At 36.4% G+C, this 25245-nt stretch overlaps 3 protein-coding genes across 4 annotated transcripts; 1 reads left to right on the plus strand and 2 right to left on the minus strand.

The window, feature by feature from the left end:
* Positions 1-1714: 1714 nt before the first annotated feature.
* Positions 1715-4916, minus strand: LOC103446885 (protein ACCELERATED CELL DEATH 6-like). The gene is made up of 6 exons (XM_008386040.4): positions 4231-4916; positions 3992-4141; positions 3727-3840; positions 3568-3612; positions 2722-3365; positions 1715-2617 (listed from the first exon to the last, which is right to left on the minus strand). The coding sequence occupies exons 1-6, from the start codon at positions 4889-4891 to the stop codon at positions 1961-1963; spliced, it is 2271 nt and encodes a 756-aa protein (XP_008384262.3). The 5' UTR covers positions 4892-4916; the 3' UTR covers positions 1715-1960.
* A 1318-nt stretch (positions 4917-6234) lies between these two features.
* LOC103446758 (plastid-lipid-associated protein, chloroplastic-like) lies at positions 6235-8784 on the minus strand. Its single transcript, XM_008385891.4, has 3 exons — positions 8095-8784; positions 7184-7379; positions 6235-6666 (listed from the first exon to the last, which is right to left on the minus strand). The coding sequence occupies exons 1-3, from the start codon at positions 8544-8546 to the stop codon at positions 6352-6354; spliced, it is 963 nt and encodes a 320-aa protein (XP_008384113.3). The 5' UTR covers positions 8547-8784; the 3' UTR covers positions 6235-6351.
* A 4005-nt stretch (positions 8785-12789) lies between these two features.
* On the plus strand, positions 12790-14346 carry LOC103422474 (E3 ubiquitin-protein ligase APD1). Of its 2 annotated transcripts, XM_008360535.4 has the most exons (2): positions 12790-13323; positions 13448-14346. In XM_008360535.4, the coding sequence occupies exon 2, from the start codon at positions 13505-13507 to the stop codon at positions 14156-14158; it is 654 nt and encodes a 217-aa protein (XP_008358757.3). In that variant the 5' UTR covers positions 12790-13323; positions 13448-13504; the 3' UTR covers positions 14159-14346. The 2 variants fall into 2 exon arrangements, with proteins under 2 accessions (XP_008358757.3, XP_070662817.1); XM_070806716.1 differs by having other exon boundaries at positions 13203-14346.
* Positions 14347-25245: the final 10899 nt, after the last annotated feature.

The raw sequence follows: 25245 nt of genomic DNA on the forward strand, positions 1-25245 counted from the left end.
CCCATTTGGTTGATAGTGGATTATTGGGTGAGCTCCTACTGCTCCGAGGACGTACTCCAGTTACACTGACTGTTGAGGAACCTCGTTAAAATCTTGGTGTCTTTAATATTTTGTTCTTGCATTTCATTTGATATATTTCCTGTGGGTTATCAAGAGTTGGTTCCAACGGGTTTGGTGCTATCTTAGCACAACACAAACTACATTGAAAGGCAATTTTAATTACATGATGTATAAGTCCATGGAAGCCAGGAAATCAGAGCTGCAACTATCGCAGATTCAGGAACCATGCCAGGAAATAAGAGGTGGTTGCAGTGTAAACAGGTACACATACACAGTTGCAAGACACTGGATCGGGAGCGTTACCAAATATATACATACATGTTCGCATCAATGTGGTTTAAACTTCATATACATACCCTGAGACACCAAAAGAATCGGAAGACTTCATAATAAACAAAAAGTTCTGTACCTCATAGATGATCTCGCGCAATCTTGCTTGCGTTTGCCCTCGGTCTCTTTTCGATTCTCATAGATGATCTGTACCGCATCTCCTTGTCTATTTTGAACATATGTGAAGCATAATCTTGAACTTGGTTTGTTTGTAATTGTCTACATACTATTGTATCCTGATGTTGTCATTTTCTTGGCTTCAAAGCCTTTCTTTAAATGTAAGATTTCCCGTATTAAAGTAAAGGCAAGAGATGTGATGAATGTTATTGAAGGCCTTCATAATTTCAGCCACTTACATATTACTTATACAAAAACCAAAAACAATTTGTTTCATTATCGAGCGCAACGTTGTTGAGGGTGATGAGGACTCCATCAAAACTTGTGTTGGTGTTGGCAACATCCTTTTGGCATCCATAAATTACTTCTCCCCAATTCTCATTAATTTCGATTTCGATTTATGTTTCTATTTCTATTTCTAATGAATCATAAAAAATTAAAGGGAGAGAAAACGGACCTCTATTGGAAGGAGAGAACGTCAAAGAAGAAAATGTTTGCTCTGTCCTCTCAGCCCACGCCACGCCTCACTTTTCCTTCCCTTTCACTCACCTCTCTCCTCGACTAGAAACATTTGAATTGAGCAGTTGAACCAGTCAAATAAGAGCAGTATCACAGTAATTAGGTATTATTAGATCTCCAAGTCTACTCTAATTAGGTATGGAAAATGTTTGGAAGACCATGGTTTGAAACTATATATTGCAAACCACATGATGTGGTGGTTGACGATTGTTTTTAAAAATTATTTAAAGAAGGAATTAAATCATCGATTATTACATCATGTGGTTTACAAAATATGATTTAAGAAGATGACTTCCCTAGAATCACCCATTAAGCATTATTATGTCTTATAAGTACAAATCCCAATGCATATTATTAAGACTTGCAAATATTTTTCTCCCTTTCGACCAAGAAAAATATTGAGTGGTTACCATGCTAGAGTGAGTGTAGAAGTTAGCTTAAATATGCATGTACTTTTTATTTATTTTTATTTTTATTATAAGCGATATTATTATTTTAATTTAGAAAGAAGAAATGGTAAGAATTGTACCTGAGATGGAGAAGATTCTATCCGCGTTAAGGATGCAATATAAACACAAATGACAATTATACCAATCTATAAAAGCATGCATGAGACGTTATCTTTTTCATACAATTTGCGACAAGCCTTTCAATATTCTTGACTTTTTTTTGTTTTTAAGAACCTGGCGGTACGAAGGAATTTTATTGATATGAAAAAAAGAAATTACACCTAGTTTAAGGGACATAAACGCTACCCCTTATAAGCCTTTCATTCTTCACTTATTTCCGTACTTGTGAATGAAGACAATAAAGTTGTAAAAAAGGGGGAGAAATAAGAAAATCCGAAATATTCAGATGATAACTACATATCTTTGCTGTAAGATTGTGAATCTGAACCACACATGACAAAAAGTTATGTCTCATGCTTCCTGGTTCAATACGCCTTACTCTTACCGCATATTGATGTCCTCTTGGAAAAGCCGAGAATGCGGCGGAAGGGCTTCAAAAACCAGGCATCAATTTTCTGAAACATGGCTTTGCAAGAATGATACATAGGAAACTGGAGCAAACCGAATAGAGGGACTGGGAAAAAGGCAATAGGGTAAAGTATAGACTTGGTCCATTTCTTCTCGACGCGAATCAGGAGTAAAATAGTGGCGGCAAAGGCGAGCATGGTGGTTGCCATTGACAAGAAGAGCAAGATGAAACCAATCATGATCTTGCGAGGAATATTGGTGATGAAAAGTGGATACTCGAGAGGGGAGGAGAGGACCGAGAGAAAGAATGCCACAGAAGATAATGAACAGGCGATGGCCACAACGTCCATGCAGGTGAAGAGCAAAAAGAGAGGATCGTCCTGGAAAACAGGACGGCCACTTTGGTCATTACCCCCGGGGATGGCGTAGGCGGCTGCAAATACCACAGTGGCCACTAGCACCGCCACGGTTGAGCATGACTGAGCGGTTTCTTTTACCCATTCTTGTGCTGACTTCAGGAGTTCGTTATGCTCATCGTAGAACAGCTCCTCTGCTGTCTGATCCTTGTTGTTATGGTGCAAGCCATAATGAGGCGGTAGTATATCTTGCACATGCTGGACAGTGGACACGTACACCGACATTTATCAGGTCGATCAACATAATCAGTAAAAGAAGTATTTGTCTGACAATATAATTAAGTCTAGCAAACGATTATTACCAGCATCCATTGTAGCTCTGCTTGCAATTGCATGGCAGGGCCAATTAAATTTTGAGACAATGATATAGAGTAGTAACTCCTATCTGCAGCCTGGTGCAATACGGTGTTGCCATCGCAGTCGATCCTCTCATTCAGCCTCGACATCACGCTTGGTTTGCTTTTGATAAGCTTAAGGATTGCTTTCTGACGATGCTTAATGGCCACATGCAAAATGTTGTGTTCGTTTTTGTTAATGTGCTCAACCGCCTGAGGATGCTGCTCAAGTATCTCCTTCACAATGGACACAGTTCCTTTGACAGTTGCTATAATCAGTGGGGTAGAGTCATAAACCTTGGTCGTCACCCCCTTATCCGATTTGGTCGCTTCTGCTAACCCCTTTCCTTTTTTACCTCCATCATCACCGTATCCCTCTGATTTGGTTGCTTTTGAGGCTGCCTTTCCTTTTTCGTCTCCGTCGTCATCACCATCTTTACTAAGAGTTTCCACTGACCCCAGAGAAATGGTCTTGGTGTCTGCTTGCTTGTTACTACTCAACCAAGAATAGTCCGAATTAACGAGCAACGGGACGATTTTCTCTAGTGATTTTTTGTTTTTCTTGTCCTTCCATATCTTGTAGATTATGCCGCCCTGCGAGCCTTCTGTTCCTATTCATCACATGATAAGCATATATATAGTAACTAACGTGTCATAGGGAGATGTTATCGGCACTCTAAAAAAGTTATCATGCACTCTTCATCTTCTCATGTAAAATCATAAGAAATGAGTAAATAATGTTTATTTTTTAGAGTTTTAACAAGTGTCCAGTGTGATGAAATGCACTGAGGAAAAGGCAGAAAGTAAACAAACTTTTAGCAAGGGAGTCCCATACTGAAGAGTAAACCCTAGCAAAGCCTGCAAAACATTTTATGCATGCACCTTCATCAGAAACATTGAAACAATGCGGATTAATGGAGCGCTTTAGCTAGCTAAGTGTACGTACTGTATTTGTTTAATTAATTAGGTTACCTGAAAGCTTGTTCCTAGACATGGATAGACGGCGAGGCTGGTTGCTAACCAAGTTGATCTCTACATCATCTTTCTGATTTGGTGTGACCACATCTCCTCCATAAGCAGGAAGGCCTACGTATATAACAATTAAGTATTCATATTACAGCTTCATAAAAATAAAAATAAAAAAAGGGCAAAACAAAAAAACGTGGGTGCACACGCGTATATGGAGCAGTACGTACGTCTGCACACATGTAGCAGTATGTAGAGTATTGATACATACAATAATAAATTAGCATCTTCCATTTGCTTCGTTGATAGTGTGGCTCAAAGGCACTTGCCATTTGGGCTAGCAATTGAAGACTTGTCAATCCTTTATCTTCAGTTTGGTGCGCTAGAGAGGGGCAGCACTCCAGTAACCAAAGAGCAGTCTCTGTATTGTGGAATACAAAGGAGCAAAAGTTATTAGTCTGCATTGTGGAATCAGTGTGTGCATTTTCTGAGAGAAAGAGAGAGAGAGACCGAAATGTTGTGCAATGACGGCGATATGAAGAATAGACATTTTGTCATTTCTGTGGAAGTGCATCCAAAGATTGTTCCGATTATCCTCCAGCAGTTTGCCAGCATAAAACTTGACCAAGTCAGTGTGACCGAGAGCAGCGGCCCTGAAGAGCGGAGTTTCTCCTAAATGGTTCCGTGTCTCCAGCAGCGGCAGCGCATCATTCTCTTTATCAGTACTACGTGCACTAGTACTGATGATGATCTCTTCCGGAGCAGGCATGTTGAAGTTGCTCACCAAGTAGTCTGCCGCTTCCACATTGCCGGACGCACTCACCTCGTGAAGAGTATTGTTTCCGTTGTTATTCGGAACCCTTAGAGCCGAACTCTCGGCATAGCTGGTCGAATTCCTGAGTATATTGATCAACACTTGGAGGACTCTTTTGCCTTGTGATTTGCTGCCCAAAGAAGCCGCAAGGTGAAACGCAGTGTCCCCTCCCACCGTCATTTGATTGAGCAGTTCTTCGGGATTTTCCTCGAAGTATTCCTTTACGCCTTCCCAGTTATCCTCCATGGCACATTGATAGGGACATTTCAATTTTGCAATTCGCCTTAAAGTATCCTCTCCCTCTTTTCCCACCCTGTTTGGATCCGGCACAACCGCTAGCGTTCTCCAGTACCCCATTTTTAGTACTAGCTAACTTCGCGGTGCGTAATGTGGCTGTTGTCGCTTTGATTTATAGGCTAGCTGCTGCTGCTACTGCTTGTACTATATGCTTAACTTAGTTAATTAACAAAGAATGTCGAATAATAAAGCATAAAGGGGGATCGAACAATTAAGGATACCATTTTCTAGCAGTGTATGCTTTACCCAGACAAGCATTTACCTTTGCTTAGTTTATTAGTTTCCTTTTGTACATTCTTTTCACCGAGTGTTCAACACAAGCATCTACTTTGCCGTGGCTCCATTTTTTTTTTTAACACAACTTTTGACACGCGTTTTTGTGAGAGCCACTCCTTAATGTATTTTAACGCTCGTCTATCTTTTAAAACAGCATTCATAGAACATGCTTGCAAAAAATTAGACAAGCCCAAAACTATTAAGACATTTATTTGTAGTGAAGTAAATAGACGAATACGGTTCTACAAAGAAACCCTAAACCCTTAATCCAACGGTCAAATGGTTTCAAATTTGGTGACTTTTGGTAGTTATGATCTTTGAGGGAATACCTAAAAAATAGACAGTTGGAATACATTATGAAGTTTGTCCCACGTTTTTGTGGAACAAACTTCATATATATACAAAGGCGGATGCACACTGGACCTAGGCGGTCCTAAGACCACCCCAAGTTCAAAAAATATACATGTTAAGGTCTTCCGAGGACCCTCCAAATGTTTTGTACGGGTCCTTTTGTACCTACCAAGTGTTTGATGTAATACTTACTAGGCATATCTCAACAGGTTGCGCGGACTACACTCGACAGGTTGCGTAGACAACACTCGATATCGCTCATCAAATGTTTGACGAAATGCCTTAGTGAATAAATTGAAACTTTTTTTGTGTGCTTTGCGCTCTATTTCTATCTAAAAAACTTGGACCTTTAACACTGGGACCGCCCAAGATTCAAATCTTAAATCCGCCACTATGTGTGTGTGTGTGTGTGTGTGTGTGTGTGTGTATATATTAAGGTGGTTTGAATATATGAACTGAAGACCTATACTGCTCTAGTTAAAAAATGCAATTATGAGATAGAAGCTCATGGAAAAAGGGGTAAAAGAAGAACTAAAAAGACATGGAAGGAGACTCCGAGAAAAACATAGGAGTACTTAAAGCTACCATAAGACTTAGTGAAAAACCAAACGCACCTACGTTCTATAATTCATACAGCCAATCTCACTTAATGGGATAAGACTTTTTTGTTGTTTTTATCAAATTTAATTTAAAATTCTAAATTACACTAAGAAGATTCGAACTTAAGTGCAGACTAACCAACTTGGATACGCCTAATTCAGTTACTAAGTACAACATTGTTTCACAAGACATGTTCAGTTTATTCCTTCATTGTAGAAAATTACATCCCATGTCCTTGAACACGTACATACATATATATCACGCACCAGAAACGTTGCTATAGCGAGTTCTGTTCAGCGAGTCAAGAGGGGGCTGCCTGCCTTGATTAGCACGAACACACTGCCGTTGTCTCCCCTGCTAATCCGGAGCTCTCCATCGAGGTACGTGGTTAGCAACCACGACTGGGCATTGCTACTTGGGATGGAGAACTTAAAAGGGGGTTGACTGGAGATGGTCTTTACAACAGATGAAGCAGTGTCTTGAACAGAATTGAGCAAACCCTTGAAGGGTGCGAGTTCGATTTTTTGTCCTAGAAAGTCAACATTTTCCGGTATCACCAGCGAGTCTGTTAGCTGTGGGGTGCCAATTACGCCTTCTTCAAACTTAATCTGAATCAACAAAGTAATCGAAACAAAACCCATTTACAGCTGAATCAATAGTTTCATAATTAGTTTCCAACGTTCCAGAGAACCCTAAATTGAATCATGTTTGTTCCTTCAAATTTAATGAGCTAGCTAGCTTTCAAGAGGATATAAACAATTAGACACAAAATGGTTGTGATCATGCCACCACCATGTACTTTGGGCGAAGTTCTACTATGGCTCTGCAGTTACCTAATTGCTACAAAAAGCTTAAGTTTCGTCAATAAAATAGCACGTGAACGATACATGTGGGAATAAATTGGGGGTTGTGGGAGGTGTAAAAACATCTCACATGCTAATTTCGGAAAACAAATGAGGTATTAAAGCAAACTATCTTTGAACTGTAACAGTTGGTAATCTACGGAAGTAATTGGCCACAAATGAAATGCTGAAAGTAAAACTTCGCCCAAACTACATCTAAGAAATTAATCAAATCATTTTCAAAGAAACGCTAAGCAATGAAAGGGGAATGAATTAACCAAACCTGGACGCGCTTGGGGCTTCGGACTTCAAATGTCGCGTTCGTGCTGATGGAAGTGGTAGCCAGCGGTCCAGCAAACTGGACAGAGTTTTGTACGGTAAAATTCTCAGAGTCAATTGTCTGAGATATCTCTTCAACCTTCACCAATGGAAGCGTCCCTCTTGACAACAATGGAAACAGTCCCGCAAATGAAGTGTACCTGTAAAACAAATTGTCTATATGAATCGCTGAATTTAAGTCAACAAATTCTTCTTCTTTTTTAACAATGCGATATTTAAAACTACTCTAAATTGTGCGAGAACCCTGCAAAATAGTGGCCACACCGCCATACTAAGGAGCCTACAAAAACAACAATCAAGTTTTAACCCAGAACATCTGTAAGTCTTCGGTTCACGTGTCCATACCATCTTAACTAATTTTCTCTTGTCCTATTTTCAATTGCGGCAACTCTAAGCAGCCTAACAATACAAATTATTTACTAAACTATATGAAGTAGAGAATAAATACTACTTATTCCATGAAATTTTCATTTACTATATATTTACACCAAGTGATGGGAGAATGAATTGACTTCGAACTCGTCCACCAAATTTAAATCTCTCAGTTACCATAACAATATTTTACTCTACGTTGAAATTTGGAAGTTTTAACAACACTCCCGATCCTGTTCACTTTTAACGAAAAACCACATTTATACCTTTTCTAATACTATTCACTGTACTTAAAAAAAAAGACTATTCATTAAAAATAAAATAAAAAATTAGATTTTTCGTAAGTTTTCCATTGAAATTTTGATTTAAGTCACATCTATGCATCGAAATTTTGATTAAGTAACACAATTAGTGGGCTGTAAGCAGAGTATAATATCACTAAATTGTAGTGACAAATAAATAGGCGGAGTTGGAGCTACTTACGCTAGAATCCATTTGCCATTGAGGAGAGGCAAGGCCTCAGTCGGAGCCGGAGTCGGGTTTTTGGCCTCCAACTGGGTAATAAGCTCCACAATCTCGGCCCGGGTCTCGCTGGTGGCGCTCAGCCCACGATTAGTCCCGTAAAACGAGTCCACCAAAGCCTTCTTCAGCTGACTAATCTCCGCTGGCTCCGGCTCAGCCGGCTTCTCCTCCACGGCCACAGCTACATCCCCGCCCGACTCGACCTCCCTCTCATTGCCCCACTCGTCATCGTTCGCCGATCGGATCCGGGTCGATGGTCGGGCCCCGACGATCAAATTGAATTTTTTAGTGGATTTGGCAGCGGCGATCCCCACGGAGTTTCGCGAAAGGAGGAGGCAAGGCTTGGAGGTGAGACGGTGGCGCGGCGGGTTTAGCAACAGAGGGTTTAGGGTTAGCTGCGAGACGAAGGCCATGTTTGGGTGCTTTTTTCTTGAGCTGAGATTTTGTGAAAAGCAGAGAGAGTGAAGAAATGCTTCTGGCTTTTCTTTGTTTCAACAACCGAACTTGGGAAAATTGATTAGCATGGCTCGAAACAGGGAGAGGAGTTGAAGCCAGTAGTAATTTCGGTACTCCTGCTTCGTCTTGCTGGCCAATTCTATGTGAAAACCCAATTATGCCCTCGACTCGATTATGCTAGATATGATTGTGTCCTCTCATTTTCTTCCTCCTCTTCTTTGGAAAAAAGATTATCTCCGGATTTCTTCTATTAAAATTTACGGATCAATTGATTCGGATTTTTAAAATTTAATTCAATAGTTAAAAATAGAGGCCCTTTTTAAAAGTTATAATAATTTTAGCTGTTTGATCAAATTTCTAAAACTCAGATCACTTGATCCTTAAGATTTGATGGAAGAGATCTGGGATGATCTCTTTCCTTCTTTTTTTACCATAAATAAATAATTTACTCTTTTTCTTTTAGGAGTATTATTGACATTCCAAAATCTCATTTTACACTTCTTACAAGTGTATTTTTCTTTTCAAATATAAAAAATTTGAAACGTAAAGTAAAATGTTTGAAGTACCAATAATAATTCCATTTCTTTTACATATATTGATTTATGTCCAATCGACTGGATATTGCTTAGAATTTTACTCAAACTTGCTAATTTAATTAAAAATAATACGCGTTGTATCTAATAACTATCAAATTTTCTGAACTACTTTGTCGTACGTAAAAAACAAAATGAATCTGCATATTGCCACCCACAATTACTATGTTTTGAGATATGATGAGAAGGGCAAAATGGTACTCACGCTCCCAAAATTATGTGGGAGAAGTACACATGGATCCCGTCCACAACTGCAAAATTTATGGGACAAATTTATGTCGATCAATAAAACAAACTACAAAATTAATGACACGTTTCAAAGTTGTGCTGGGAGAGCCAGAGAGGACGTCGTCGTTTTTATACGATTTTGGTAAACCATATATTTTTGGTTGTCACCCTTCCATCTTGTTTGGTCAGTTTTAACCTTGATGTGAGAACTTAATGAGTGAGTGAGAAGCTCATGTCTTCACGTTCTTTTTCTTCCATTTTTGTAGGAAAATATTTCATGGCTTAGGGTATTATACCGTCAGATTTACTCGATGTAGTATGGACCGTCAAATGTGTGATGTTTTAAGTATCATTTTCATTTTCAGGAATGCACTCACATATTATTGTTGATTACATAAAAGCTCAGCCGATTTCAAGATACGTCAAAAATTTTGAATTGACTTCTTGTTGTGAGTTGAAATTCGTGTATGTATTTACGTTTCACTTTCCCAAGTTATGAGTCAAATAGATATACGAGAATAGATTCCCGATTACACGGTCACACCCAAATGTTTATTCATAAGAGGTTAGTAACTTAATACTGTTGGAGTCATACAATTTTCGTGTAAACCATGACAAACCAACCAAGTTCCCCAAAATCTCTATATCTTGCTCAGCTTTGAATAAATTGCCCTTAGTTTTTGTAAAGATAAATTTGGGTGGATTTGGGCCTTGGGAATGGGCTTTCGGGTTTTCCTGGACTGGGGAAAAGTCAAAGATGAAAGCTTGGGTGGGCTTAGAACTTCTGGGCTATAACATTATTTAAGAAAATTTAAAGAGATATTTGCAGGCACAAGTTTGACATTTCTGAAAGTAATCCGAATTGGCACGAGTTTATGGAATTCGGAAATTGAATTGATATTCATTCATGAAATTTTTTGGATCGGAGTTGAAAACATGTATTTTTTTTATCTGATTAGGCCAAAATCAAACAATAGTGATGTTCAGCATAAAAAATAAAAACCATCACTATGACATCTTCATGTGTAAAAGTTGTTCGGAAAATATACATGGGAAGTTTTTTCAATGACCTTTTGAATACTTGGTATGGGTCATTTTTGTACCCTTGAAGTGTTTGATATAATACATGTTAGTCATATCTCGACAAAACTCAACAGGTTACGTTGAGAGCACTCGAAAAATTTTATTCATAACACTCATTATATTACTTTGTCATATGTTGATATCTGTTGACATATTTAAAAACTTATATATTTAATTCTCAGACCCTCAATGTTCGAATCCTAACTTTAGTTGACTTCGCCGTTGCTTCAGCATCAATGTATTTATGCACCGATATCATTCATGAATCATTGAATTTTTTTTTTCTTAGTCGCTCATATATCAAATGTAAATGTGGTTTGCCTTGTAGTAGAAAAATATGAAGGGCATTGCATGCATATCAAAAGGGACCGGCTTCTCTGCCCTCCCATTTTTCATACACTGTCATTCCTTTTTATTTTGTGCGATCACGATTAAGCCACATCAATATTTTATATTAATTTTTTTATAAAGAGAATAAGACAAAAAATAACAGTGACATGACTTAATCGTAACCACACAAATAGAAGGGGATAAGAATGTATAGGAAGTGGGATGGTAGAGGAGCCTGGTCCTATCAAAAGACCGAATACATTATTGGTAGAAAATGAATTTCGTGCAAAATTGTTAATTAAATAATGAGGATTTCAGCAATCATGGTTGCCACTTGCCAGCGAATATTGACCACTGAAATTACAAATTAAATCACTAGGATTAACAAAATTAAGAACACAGTTAATGCCCCTAATCCTTATAATTATGAGATGGTAATCGAGGTTCAAGCATGGTGTTACGAGTGAATCCTACATTGATGAGAAAATGAATCTTGCAAGTGTTTATAAATAGTTAAATTACTCTTTATATTATTAACTGATTTTATAAAAAAACATCAATTTCTTCACGGAACCACTTATGCTACATAACCAACCAAATCGGAGCAATACAGAGTTGCATGAGCCCTGCTACGTTGCGAAATCACGTTATTAAATTATCAATCACACTATTACATTAGCCTTTGGAATGATTTTCTCCCTTTTATGCATTGAGGTTAATCAGCATTATTATTTTGACTTACTAATTAATCAGCTGTGCTTTGCATTGCAAAGTTGTTCTCAATTGCATCTGTGTCTTTTGAGCGCAATCAATGCAAAGAGCTTTATTGGTAGAGGGACAAACTTTTTTTAGTCACATCATTGCACATATCAAATAATGATTGAACTCACACCAACTTTAGCAAAGACCTTTTTTTTTTAACAGAATACCACGCATCATTGTATAATTAGAAGAAAAAAAAATTCTAATTATATAAGAATATGTGGTGTTTCATTTCGTATGTCATACACATTAAAAAATCTCTCCAACTTCATATAAGTTGCCTTCCGATTTTAGAGGGATTTTATAGAAATACATATGAGTTGGGTTGAACTTAATTTCCCCTTTGTGCTTAATTTGGTAAGTTTACGTATTTGAGCATGAATAAGTTTTTGATTAACTTGTAGCTATGAGACTTTACCATGTGCACTACGCATATGAATTGTGCTAACCATAACAAATTGCCCAGTGGTGAGGGCGAAAATTTCGACTCCCAAAATACAAAAAAAAAGGAAGATTTCGGATTCGAGACTCCAAGCCGGTGAGTCTGCTTGATTGTGGTCAATGGGAGGTTGAAATGTCTTTGTGAGTTTTCCCAGCCCCCAGAATGGATGGATAACCGTAGCTTACCACCAGTTGTCCTCATTTTTTAAATAAAAAATGGTTATGAATTTTGCTTTAAATCGTTCTTATATGAAAATAAAAATTGTTGCGTGTATTACTAAACAAAAACAAAAAAATTAAGATAACTTTAACGAAAAACTCGCACTACTGTTCATTTTAACAAAAAAAAAATCATATTTTTACACTAAAAAATCAATCATGATACTATTCACTTTACTATTTATTTTGTTCTTATCGTTAAAACTCAAAGTTTTCAAGCCATTTTCATTAGTTTTCCTAAAAATTAAGAGTAATGATATTTATATCATATTTTTGTACCACATTTTCATACCTTCTTAGGTGGCATTTGATGTGAATAGCCATATCATTTGAATTAATCAGATTTTTAAATTTAGTTCATTATTTAATAAACTAATAATTGAGAAAAAACCAGTTAATTAAATGATGATTGTGGTATACGAGAAGTCTTTCTTCTTCATTTCCTAAGGTGGTATAGAAATGTGGGACTATAATTCTCTCCCCTCCCACATTCTTTTATTTTGTCTTTCTCTTGCTATAAAAAAATTAATATATGATGTTGACGTGGTTTAACTATGACCGTTCAAATAAGAAAGGAGGCGAGAGAAGGTAGTGCCACTTGGCAGAGAGCATCGAGTGACGCGCCGGCTTACAGGACTTTTGACTTTATTATTCGCCGGCGACGACCTCCACCCGCGTACAAAGAACAACACCCAAACCCAACTAAACTACCTGAAAAAGAAATACAACTAACCAATAATTTTCTCTATCCGAAAACAAAACAAACATAAATTTTTATACTTAAAAATTCCCAACCATTGCTTTCTCTGGAAGTCATCATTTTGCCCTCTTTCCTTCTTCTTCTTGTTCTTCTGTTTTGTCCCTTTTTCTTGCTTTTTTTCAAACCCCAAAATCCCTTTTTTCAACGACAGAGCTGGCGCTCAGCTCGCATTTTACATAACCCAGTTTTCAGAATCCCCCCGAAACTTATTTTGCAGTCCTGCTTTTCCCACAAGTGCTTTTGTTCTGTTTCTTGAAGACGCTCACGGGTTCTCCATGGACAGAGTCGGACTTGGACCGCTCCATTTAATCCCAATCTGTACGTTTTTTTTCCCCAGCAACAATTCTTTCTCTGAATCTTTGTTTTTTTTCTTTTTTTGGGTTTTTGTGGTGGGTTTTGAATCCTTTGTTGAAGAATGAGTCAGCTCAGTCTGTTATTGCAGGAAGCGGTGCGGCGGGAGAGGGCGGCGAGGACGGTCCTCGAGGTTCTGAGAGAGCAAATGGACGACGCGGGTGAAGCTAGGGGGGTTTTGGGCAGGCGGAGCTTCAAGCAACGGCTGAGACTGAACGGGTTCGGATGCTGTGGGGCCACCTGGGGCTTCGGACGGACGGCGGCGATTGGCGCCACAGAGGATGAGGAAGATCAAGACCCGCAAAATCTTCCGCCACAAGAACGAGTGGTTATAACTGTGGACCAGGCTGAACCGGTTAATATTTGGAATCCGGATTGCGTTGCTCCGGTTTCGAACGGGTCGGGTATGAATTTAGCTGCCGCTCTGGCAGCCGAGCGACAGTTCCGGGATCCGCAGGATACGGAGGGAGAGGGGTCGGTGGGTCCCGCGGATAATGCAAGGACGGGAACAACGGCGCCGGGAACGCCGATGAGAGTGTCGCTGATGAGGCTGCTTGAGGAGACGGAGATGGACGGCTGCGACGCGTTTGGCGGTGGCGCGACGGCGGACAGTGAAAAAGCAGCGGAGGGAGGGATAGGGAACGATTCGATGTGCTGCGTGTGCATGGGAAGGAAAAAAGGCGCGGCTTTCATCCCATGTGGGCACACATTTTGCAGGGTGTGTTCGAGGGAAGTGTGGTTGAATCGAGGTTCCTGTCCCCTCTGCAACCGTTCGATCCTCGAGATCCTCGATATATTCTAATGATCGTCCGATTTGATTGGATGATCAAAGAAATAACAAAAAAAACCAGAAAATATTTGATGTGATTGTTTGTGGGAAGTGCCTCGACATTGGTGCATTGTTGAAACTTTGATGGTGGAATTTTCAAATCCAATTCAATTTGTTCACATGTAATATGGGGTTCTTGAATTTAATTAGTGTTTCTATCACCCTATTTTTCTGCAACTTGAAGCGTACAATGTGAATTTTGCGTACATTTTTATGGTAATTTTTTATTTTGAAGTTATGTTTCTTGTGATGGCATTGGTATCTCACGTTCTTAAAACAATTATCCCCTATCACACGTTTAATTTTCGTAAGTAATAATACATGTTATTTTAGTCGTTATATAATAAGTTTGAGTTTCGACCGGTACACTTTATATGACTTTAAGTAAAACATCACTTGTACATATAATTTAAAGTCACATATTTTTTTTTCTACGTAACAATAGTAACAATGCATTATTTTCTTGAAATATTGTCCCAATGGCACCAGAAACAGAAACGTAAATGCTTTGTTCTCATAAAATATATAATATTAACCCTACCTTTGACTGAAGAAGCTAATTGTCAGATAAACATGTTTGATTTCTTTGGAGGCACATGTACAAGGAAGCTTTTGTTAAAACAAAAGCAACTGTCGTCTTTTAAATTTGTCGTTAAAAAATAAGCTTGAAACGTTGGCTTTTGTTTGTGTTTCAAATGGAATCTTGACGAACATTTGGGGTGGGTTGGACCAACCACAACTACCATCAACTTATAAGTTGGTGGGCAGAAATTGGTGGTTGTGCGAATCCATTTATGTGGGCTTAAGATAATGTGTTATTTTTTCCAAGCCCATAGAAAAACGTCCAATGTTGCACGAAGTTGGGCCTAGGTCCTTCGGTTCTATCATCTTCTGGTTACCGCTGGGGATTCAATGGGTTTTTTCCCATACGTATTAAAAGTGCATATTTAAGTTACATATGAGAACAAGAGTCGTTGGATTCTGTAAGAACAAACAACTTAGCAACTCTTGTTCTCACGTGTAGCTTAAATGTGTATACTTTTGGCATGCATTTGAGGAAGCCTCGAAAATTTCAACCTACCATCAAATCATTATTAAGAAGTTCATCGCGATGTTATCTCCAAATTAATCAAATACTCTGATGTGCAATCGTAATTTATTGACCTAAATCACGTATGAATAGCACCACGGAATTTGGATCTAGCAATTCGAAGGAGATGCCCTTCTATTAATTATATATTTTTGACCAAAGTAAAAAATATAGGTAAACTTATGATATATAGTAAACGAATATAGAGAATGACTTGTATGGCACAATGCTATCTAGCTATCTTGTGTTCAACCTATTTTTTCACATGAAAAAGAATCCAAGCTTTGTTGTATATTTTTGAATTTTTATAAAAATAAAAAAAAACAAAAATCCCTTGTTTTTTTGGCGATGGATTATCTTCTTTTTTTCATTGTTTTTGTTTTAGTACAATAATCACATTATCGCATGATTTTATTAACTCAAGCATGTATCATAATATGAGTAGACAACTTTACATGGCAAAACAAATTTGATCACAATCTTGTGATATGAATCTTTTCTTCTTCTTTTGTGTTCGAAATGATAATCAAATATGAATCTAGTCGCCCATAACATTGCATGCGGGATGGACCCCATTTATGACTTATCCAAATTCTCAATCACATGACCGAATGAGCTACCGGTCAAATTTTTGCACGATCAAAGAAGAAAGAATCTCTTCAGGGAGGGTCCACTTTATTATGTACCTGATCAATTGATATATTACCTCATCACATCAAGGATCTTATACGAGCAATCCTAATGATTTGGATCCTCTCCAAAGCAGGGGTCCGAATCCTACTGACTAGATAATATAGATGGTTGTATTTTGATACAACGGTTATAATTATTATAATTTTTAGAGGGATTTCCTAATTGTACCTATTGGATCAAAATTCAATGGCCCTTGTTATCTGGTCAGGAGGATTCAGACCCTTTGCTTAGGAGAGGATCCAAATCCCAATCCTAATAAGCATAGAAATTGATAATTAGTACCACAGTATAGTCATATTTTTTTTTCATTTATTAATGAAATGTTTTAGGTTTGATTTTTGTTAAAGATAAACTTGAACCATAATATTACTAGCCTATTATGAGGTTTAGTTCACTCTTCATTAGGGGTGGGTTCAAAAAACCGAAAACCGAAAAAAACCGAAAACCAAACCGGACCGAGACCGAAAAAACCCGAACCGAAAAAAAAACCGAACCGAAACTGTCAAACCGAACCGAACCGAATTTGATCAGTTCGGTTTCGGTTTTTGAGGTTCGGAAACCGAACCAAACCGAACCGAACCGATATATATATATTTAATTATTTGTTTCAATATTATAAATAGTTCAGTCATACAATCATAACAAAATATAACCTGTTGTCAAGTTGGTTTCAGGGAAAATTTTAAAGCTGCAGCGCATGGGTTCGAACCCTCATGCCTCCCGATTTCAGAAAAGTTTTTAAACTTTTTTTGAGAAATCGTCAAAACCCTTTCTATTTCTAACCCTAGCAACTAGCAGCCACACACCCACACCTTTTATTTTTTTCATTCCTCCCTTCTCTTCTCTCTCGTTCCCTGCCTCCAGTCTAACCCTAACCCAGTAGCAGTAACCATCTCACGCAGCCGAGCCTCCTCTCTCTCTCGCTGGGTCTCTCTCTATCAGTCTCTCACCCCCCTGACCTGCGACCTGCGACCTGTCGTCTTCTTCCTTCGTCTTCTTCCTTCCCAGCGATCTGCGACCTGTCGTCTCACATCTCGCCGATGCCATCTCACTATCAGTCTCTCACCCCCGTGACCCATGACCCGCGGGCGACCCACGACTTCCTCTCGCCATTTCTGATCTGTAGCTTTTCAATTTCATGGTTTTTGCAATTTGTTTTGGGTATGCTGGATTTGGTTGGGTAATTTCGTTTCTGAACACTATGAGACTATTAGTTGAGATTTAATTAATTTGTGAGAAATGTTGGTTATGCACTGCAATTTGTTTTGGGTATGTTGGGGGGTGTCTGTCGATGTGGAGAAATTAGGGCTGTTGGGGAAATTAGGGTTATTGGAGAAATTAGATCTTTTCGATATGTCCCTTCCCTCGGCTTGTTTTGCTTGCAGCTCTACTTTACCTCCATTTTTGTTGTACTCATTTGTCTTAATATTAAAACGAAGAACTTGATGTGTACATTCCTAATATTAAATATCTTGTTGGTAGGTTGTGAATCCTGTGAATCTGGATTAGGATTGATGCTATCATCCTCTCTCTGTATAAATAATTGATGTTTGTTTAAGCATATTGCATATGATTCGCATTCGGGGAATCTTGTATGGCATTTGGCATGTATCAGCCAAGCTGCCAAGGCGTCCCACATTCCTGTTTCCTGTGCAAAACAATTACTGTCCTTCTCAGTGGTTGTTTTGCATTTTTTGGAGGGGAACAAAAAAACCGAAAAAAAACCGAAACCGAACCGAAAAAAAAACCGAACCGAAAAAAACCGAAAAAAATTTGGGCCGAACCGAAAATTCGGTTTGGTTTCGATTTTGGCAAAAAACCGAACCGATAAGAACCGAACCCAGCCCTACTCTTCATCCCCTTAATATAAATAATATCATTTGTTAAAAAAAAAAAAATCATAGACCGTTTATTGAGTACATGATTTTCACACGTGGGGTTCATAGTAAATTAGTATAATAGATGGGATCCAAAATAACATGTTGCCACGCATGAGACGTTGGTCAGAGTAATGGACAAATACCAGAAAAGAACGAAAACAAAGCAACGTGGAACGAATTTTGAGTTTAAAAAAGTTCAGTAGCAGTTTTCAGTTTCAGGAAACAAAGTAAGATTAAAATTGAGTTCCAGGAAATAAAGTGTTAACTTTTGAATTTCAAAAAGCAACATGAGGTTGAAATCGACTTCTAAGAACGTAGCTAAAAATAAGCCTAATTCAATAATATGCGGATGATAATAATTGGAGGATATATAGAGCCAAAAATGTAAGGGTTTGACAGATATGTATACCACAGATCGATGGAAGCCAGCCCAGGTTCCACATTTCCCTCAGGTATGGAGTAACATGTCATGCCAACTCGGTAGTACTGGCCGGAACGAAATAGATTATTGTTCTTTTTAAAACCCATACCTGCAGTATAATGGAATGCGATTGGGGTGGTACCCAGGCTCTGCGACCAACTCAGCTTTACCAGAAAACGATTCAATTTTCTAAATGATTTCTTGTAATGCACCAGCAACTTTCCATATGTATGGTGAAAGAAAGTTGAGATCAATAGCCCGAAATAATTATAAGTAATACAGTTCGACTACGTTAAGTATGACTTTTTACGTAGAAATCAACTGACATCTTACATCATATGTTAAATATGGTTAAATAATAAATAATATGAAACTGAGATGCCAAATTGTTAGTGTTAAACTAATCATGCGATGTTATTGTGTATTATATGAATTTGCTAAAGTTTTCTATCAATTTGAGTGGATGCATGCATGCATATGATGTCTTCATCGAAATGAACCAGCCAAAATTGCATTATTTGAAGATTATAAGACAATATACGTAAAGCCAACAAAGAGAAAAGACATGGAATTTGGTGTTGGTGAACAATTTAGAAACCGAAATAACAGAAATACAGAACTTGAAATATTTATATTTTATTACTCAAAAATACTTGCAATACAGAATGATACACAACAACTACAGAAAAATTAAATATGAGAATATCAAAAGTACTAACTTGATTACAGAAGGTAGAGGCTAGCATAAAAGCTATGTCCTTCGAACAGTAATTACGTCCCACTCTTGTGCTTGTGGTTCTACAACGTCTGCTCGACCAGGATACAACTACCTAATCCTACAACCCGCACTGGATTATAGAATTCTAACGAATTGCTTTGTGTGTTTACTCTCTCTGGAAAGTTTGTACGGAAGAAAAGGAAGAAGAAAATGATGATAGATGATGAACTGAGGACTCCAGTTATATAGGCTCTTTCATACCTCTTCAAATACCTTTTGGATGTATCTGAAGCTTTACAACTCTTTACAAAAGGTTGTATCTTTAATCAAAACGTTTTTAATTAATTTAATTAAAAACTTAATTCGAAATTAAAACTAATTGATCAGATTAATTTTAATTCTTAGGCCCCAAGGCCCAAAGGCCCTTGTCTTGATTAATTAATATTAATATTATGGTATAATCATCAAGCCCAATCCACAGAAATGGTGGCCCAAGCCTCAATTCCCATTCCAAGTAGTCCAACATATAACTAATATTGTAGAAGACAAAAAGTATATAAAAGTACTTTGGAATCTTGTTTTCACCAATGTGGGACAAGAGTCTCAAAACTTCCAACATTTGGAACGATCCAAAAACCAACAAATTGAGCGTCACATATATAGATATACGAAGAGGGATCATGTTCCAGTTGTATATGCATTTGTATTGTATATGCATGTACTTTGCTCTGCTCCCTTAATGGAAAATGCATGAATTCTAAGCTTGATCAATAATATCTAAGTTCTACACCTTTTTACTTACGTGGTTTGTGCGTTACTAAGCTTAATTAGCATATATTTGAACTAAACGACTAAAATGACAAATCAATAAGACCAAACCTTTCTATATTTTGAGGTGCATGCAGTCGTGCAGGTTTGGAACAAAATTCTGAGATGATTTACATTCTTAAGGCTTAACTAATGTGTTATCCTTTGAAAGTGTTCTCAAGTTTCACGTTGCCTTTTATTTAACGTGCCTTCTAGACCCGTAAACGGGTCGTGTTTATCGGGTTTGAATCGGGTTCAATCCGATCCGTTAAATTAACAGGTCATCCGAACCCAATCCGTTAAGCTAAAGGGTCACCCGAACCCGACCCGTCAAACTAACGGGTCATCCGTTTCACCCGTTAACAATTATTATTAATTTTTTTTTCATAAAGTTTATTTTTTGTTGTTAAGACTTTGCTGAAATTACTAAAACATCCTCAACTAACGGGTCTAACGGGTTGACCCAAAGTGACCCGTTAAGCATCCACCCATCCAAATACTAATATTAACGGGTCGGGTCCAAAATGTCCGGTGCCTTCTAAATCATGTTTTGATGTCCCATTTTACTTCTGCGTTTAAGTTTGTTTAATTTTCTTTTTTCGTTCAAGATCGATGCAGATGTGAAAAGGTATATAAAGTGGGATTCGTAAACATAATTAAAAGGGCAGGTTGGGTCAAAATGACTTTCAAGGAAGTGAGGCTCGCAAACACACTTTCAGAAGGAATAAAACACTAATTAATTAATCTTATTCTTCAGTACTTAATTACCCATAACTCCAATGTACAACCAAAACTAATTTCTTTATTAATTGGTTGCATGGATACAACCAATTAACGTAAACTTGATTGAATTAGGGTTTGCACGTCAATGTAAACTAAGTGATTAACTGTTAATGACACTATATTACTAGTCTTATGTTAGGTTAATTCCAACAAAGAATAAATAGTCGTGGCATTGACACATTTGCTAAGCGACATCATGCATGTGACACAGAGTCAGAGACCGAAAGTTGAAAGTTGAAAGTTGAAAGATGGGATTTCTTGAATTGGTTTTGATTGGTAAGAATGTTGAAAGTTGATTTGGAATGCAGCCGTCGATGGAGGAGGACAAAAAGAGATTTTTTAGTGTGATCAGCACACGAGATGGTACACCACATGTCATTATATAAATGGTGAGATATGTGTGTTAAAAAGTTAATAACTTAAAAAATAAATTTTTTCACCACTTACATAAAAACACGTGGTGTACTACCCGTATTCCCGTCACAATTAAAAATTTCTCGAGGACAAAGGCGTCCAAGCTTCGTCAACTTAATCAGTTTCAATGTTTCGCAGCCCATAGATTTTCTCTAGTCTTTGGTTGAATCTTAGAAACCCCTTGGTTTTAGGAGAAATATTTAATGAGTGACACAGTTGATAAATTAAAATTAATTCTTGACCGCAAGATTGAATCAAATGGCGAAGATGACTTGATCCGTAGGTCCGAAGATGATATGAATCCGTTGATTGTCCTACATTTAGTTTATATTAATAAAAAAACAAACTCACATGCTATAAGTTTATAAGTTGAGTTAAATAACGTCGTGTAATCGTGTTTCAAGTACAATAAAAAAATGTCTTGTTTTATAACTTGAAAGGAAAATTAACCACCACATTCAGATTCAACCACCGGTAATTACTTATTAAGTAGCCCACTCTCTCTGACATAGCATCAAGCCAGCCACCAAGCTTCTTTGATCACGTTTTCTTTGTTCAATGCATGCAAGGAGGCTAGTTAAGCCATGCATTTGACAAATAATATTTGATTAATTTGTTAACTAGCTAGTTCTAGATCCTGTAATCTATTGTTTAGCAGATGATCGATCGAAAGCTAAATGTTTTCACTGATTTGGGCGTAACTTTTTTTCTTTTCGTACGCTTCTCTCTTGTTGATGAATAATGAGCATTGCCTTTTTGTGGCGTGCCTTCCTTTGGCTTTTACTGCTTAATTAAGCTATAATTGCGAAAAAAGAGAACATGGAAAATGTAATTACAGTGTTACCAATCCACATAGTATGATATAAGCATTGATATAATCGATGTTCTATTGATCTAGAGCATAATCTAGACTATATGTTGTAACATATATAAGTAAAAAGATAGCACTATATAATGACGTGACAAAAGATGATTAATTAAAGGGATTTTTTGATATAGGCGCCTCAATTTTGAATTTTCTAGATCAAACATTCATGTCTCTTAATGATTTGATTAAACTTTTTTATGTCATAATTTTGGTGTTATATGCACATTATATTGTAACAAATTTTCTATAATCAGCCTTTTGATTACACTCTCCTCCGTTAGAGATAATTGTAAAAAAAAAAATGGTTAGATTCAATTTATTTTCACAATAATGCTACAATTTAGCAATAATTATCTATGATTTAAGATATTTTCTTTCCAAAATAGTTTAAAATATTTTTAAATCCCATAAAATCAAATGTACCGAAATAAGTTTTTCTTTTAGTACATTAAGAGAAAATATGATTGAGAATAATAAAAACGTACCAATACACAATTTGTACAAAATAAAACGTACCAAAATAAAAATAATGTACCAATATTAACAATATGTATCAAATCAAACTTACCAAAATTGCAAATAAACGTACCAATTAATGATTTTTGTAAATTCAAATGTACCCCCAAATAATATATACATAGTGTATTGTACCTAATAATAATTCGTCAACAACTATACTTAAAAAAAACAAAAAAAAAATTATAATTTCACAAAAAAATTACACGGAGCTTTTATGTTGATCACCAACTATTTGAAAAAAGAAATAATATTAAATGTTTGCATAACAAAAAAAAATTGTGATCGAAAAAACATATCTGGAAGAAGAGAAAATATAGTTTAATTACTAATATCTCCACTAAATAAGGAAAAGTGCATCATGCAAATAAAATGATAAATTCAAAAATTATTTTAATTTTTAAAAATATAATAATGACATGTAATTTAGCTTGAGGTGGCTATTGGTCAAAACACTTTAATCAAATTTTAAAAAGGCACGAATGTTTAATTTAAATGATATAGAAAGACGCTAGGGGATTCTAATTTTATCTAAATTAAATATTAACATACGTGCTCCCTCTCTATAAACATATTAATAAAGGAACTTTGGGACATGCATTTGTGCATCCATAAGACACTTTTCCTAGTTAAGTTCTAAAAGACACTTGTTGCTAGTCGGGTGGCGGGTTGGGGCTTAGCGGATAGGCGGGACCTAGGCGGACTAGACAAATTTATGTAAATCTATTATAGTTCATGTAAATAAGTGTCAATTTATACTTAAAATATAAACAATTTCATCATAAACTACAAAAATAGAATGACATATATATTATGAAGTATTAGAACATAGTGAAAACATAGATAACAAGCATATAATGTGTGTTCATTTAAGTTTACAACACGTCTCTTACAATTTATTGAAAAAAATAAAATGCAAAATGAAAGTTATCTATTTTCTGTCTAAGTAAGTCACAACCTAGGTATGTGTCTAGGCGGGTCTAGGTGGGCTAGGCGATCTAAGCGGGCGCCTCAGCAGGTCTAGATGCCATTTCTTAATTTTCAAATGTCTAGGCATTAATTGGGACAGTGTCTAGCCGCCTAGTGCCGAACAGTTTCTGGCTACTTTAATAATTCAAGTAGAGGTTCATGACCACTATCAACGTTGAAAAAAAGAAGTACTATTACCATAAACTAAATTACAGTAATTTCAAAAGATGGCATGCTTGGGAAAAATGGTTATGGAGTAAAACTTTTCTCCTCCTCTCCTGTCTTTCTCGCTCAATTCTCTTCTTCTTTCTCTCTATAAAACTTGATTGTGACCTTCAAATAAAAGGAAACGTGAGAGAAAGATAATTTAGAAAGAAGAGAAACTTTTCTTCTATAAATAAAGCCGGAGACCAGTTTTAGTGTCATGGCTTTGACAAAAATATTAGGAAAAAATTGCCCCTAAACCAAAAAAATCCAAAAGCAGCTTAATATAATATCTCAAATAATGCAAGGGTAATTTGGTAATTTGATCATCATAAAATATAATATAAATATTAGTGGGAAGAGAAAAAAGAATAAAAAATGGAAGGATGAGTGAAAGTTGATGGTGGCCACAGCGGAAACAAAAATATGATAAAAAAAATAAGAAAAATTATGAATATTGTGTTCAAAACATCTTAAGAGGCGCATAATGCTGGTGATAAATTTGTAAAGTTTTTTTTTTTAAAAATTAGTACCTTACAATAGGCTAGCAATAATATGATTCAATCAGATGTTGTGAATAGTGATTTTGGTGTCACCAAGCCGTTCAAAACATCTTAAGATGCGTGTAATGCCAGTTATAAAAAGAGTCTTTCGCATGCTGATAATAATGTGATTAAATTAGTTGTCAAATGATTGTTTTTTTTAACAAATGATATTATCTACACAAAAGGGGAGGGGCTGAACTTAGCCTCACAATGGGCTAGCAATAATATGATTCAATCAATTGTTCATTCAATATTATTTTCTCCATTTTTAAACACGTTCAAAACATCTTAAGAGGCGTGTAATGCCGGTTATAAAAAAAAGTATTTCGCACGTGAATAATAATATGATTAAATTAGTTATCAAATGATTTTTTTTAACAAACGATATTATCTACACTAAGGGAGATGGGTGAGCTTAGCATCATAATAGGCTAGTAATAATGTGATTTAATCAATTGTTCATTAAATATTATTTTCTTTATTCTTATTATAAATTCTATAGAGACCGATTTTATTATGTGAATTCAACTACTTTAATTGGTTTATAAGAGACTTCTTCTAGCGTGCTCTAAAATTATTCATTTACTTCAAATATTTGACTTTCCTTTTGTTAATTTATGCATATAAATACATTTAGAATATGTAAGTCGATTATAACATATCGTAATTAAAAAAATATCTTATGCACGGACGTGAACGTGTGCATGAAGATTAGTAAACATATAAAAGTGGTAGGGGTCCATTGGCCGCAGCCTCAGGACAAAAATTGGTAGGGGTCCATCAGGACGTGCTTACTGTTCCCTACTTACATACTTCCTCGAGTCCTGTTCTTTTTAAATTTATTTTATTTCAATTTCTAATCTTAATTTTATTTTCTGATTTATCATTTCCTTTTACACTTAGATATATGTACTTGTAAATTCTTCTTTAATAGTGTATTATTTTGCTTTACCGTCTACAATTACCAAATTTGGAAATTGGTACATGGATTCTCATGTTTTGCATTTAGACAGTGCATTTACATTTTTGTTATACAAAATTTATATGTATTGTGTGTAAATACAAATGCTCATAATCGAAAATGACATGATGTATTTTTTTTTTCACTTGTTATACTTTACCATGTATATTTGGATTAAATTCTAATACGTA

Source organism: Malus domestica, chromosome 10 (assembly GCF_042453785.1).
Source record: "Malus domestica chromosome 10, GDT2T_hap1".
NCBI lineage: Eukaryota > Viridiplantae > Streptophyta > Magnoliopsida > Rosales > Rosaceae > Malus > Malus domestica.

What these genes read in the sequence shown, in the direction of transcription:
- LOC103446885 (XM_008386040.4), bottom strand. Translation starts at nt 4,891, where the DNA reads ATGGGGTACTGGAGAACGCTAGCGGTTGTGCCGGATCCAAACAGGGTG. An exon ending in GTCTAGGAACAAGCTTTCAG is followed by an intron (nt 3,613 to 3,726) that starts GTAACCTAATTA and finishes AATGTTTTGCAG; the next exon opens with GCTTTGCTAGGGTTTACTCT. An exon ending in CAGAGCTACAATGGATGCTG is followed by an intron (nt 2,618 to 2,721) that starts GTAATAATCGTT and finishes TCCACTGTCCAG; the next exon opens with CATGTGCAAGATATACTACC.
- LOC103422474 (XM_070806716.1), top strand. Translation starts at nt 13,421, where the DNA reads ATGAGTCAGCTCAGTCTGTTATTGCAGGAAGCGGTGCGGCGGGAGAGG.
- LOC103446758 (XM_008385891.4), bottom strand. Translation starts at nt 8,546, where the DNA reads ATGGCCTTCGTCTCGCAGCTAACCCTAAACCCTCTGTTGCTAAACCCG. An exon ending in AATGGCAAATGGATTCTAGC is followed by an intron (nt 7,380 to 8,094) that starts GTAAGTAGCTCC and finishes TTTGTTTTACAG; the next exon opens with GTACACTTCATTTGCGGGAC. An exon ending in GAAGCCCCAAGCGCGTCCAG is followed by an intron (nt 6,667 to 7,183) that starts GTTTGGTTAATT and finishes TTGTTGATTCAG; the next exon opens with ATTAAGTTTGAAGAAGGCGT.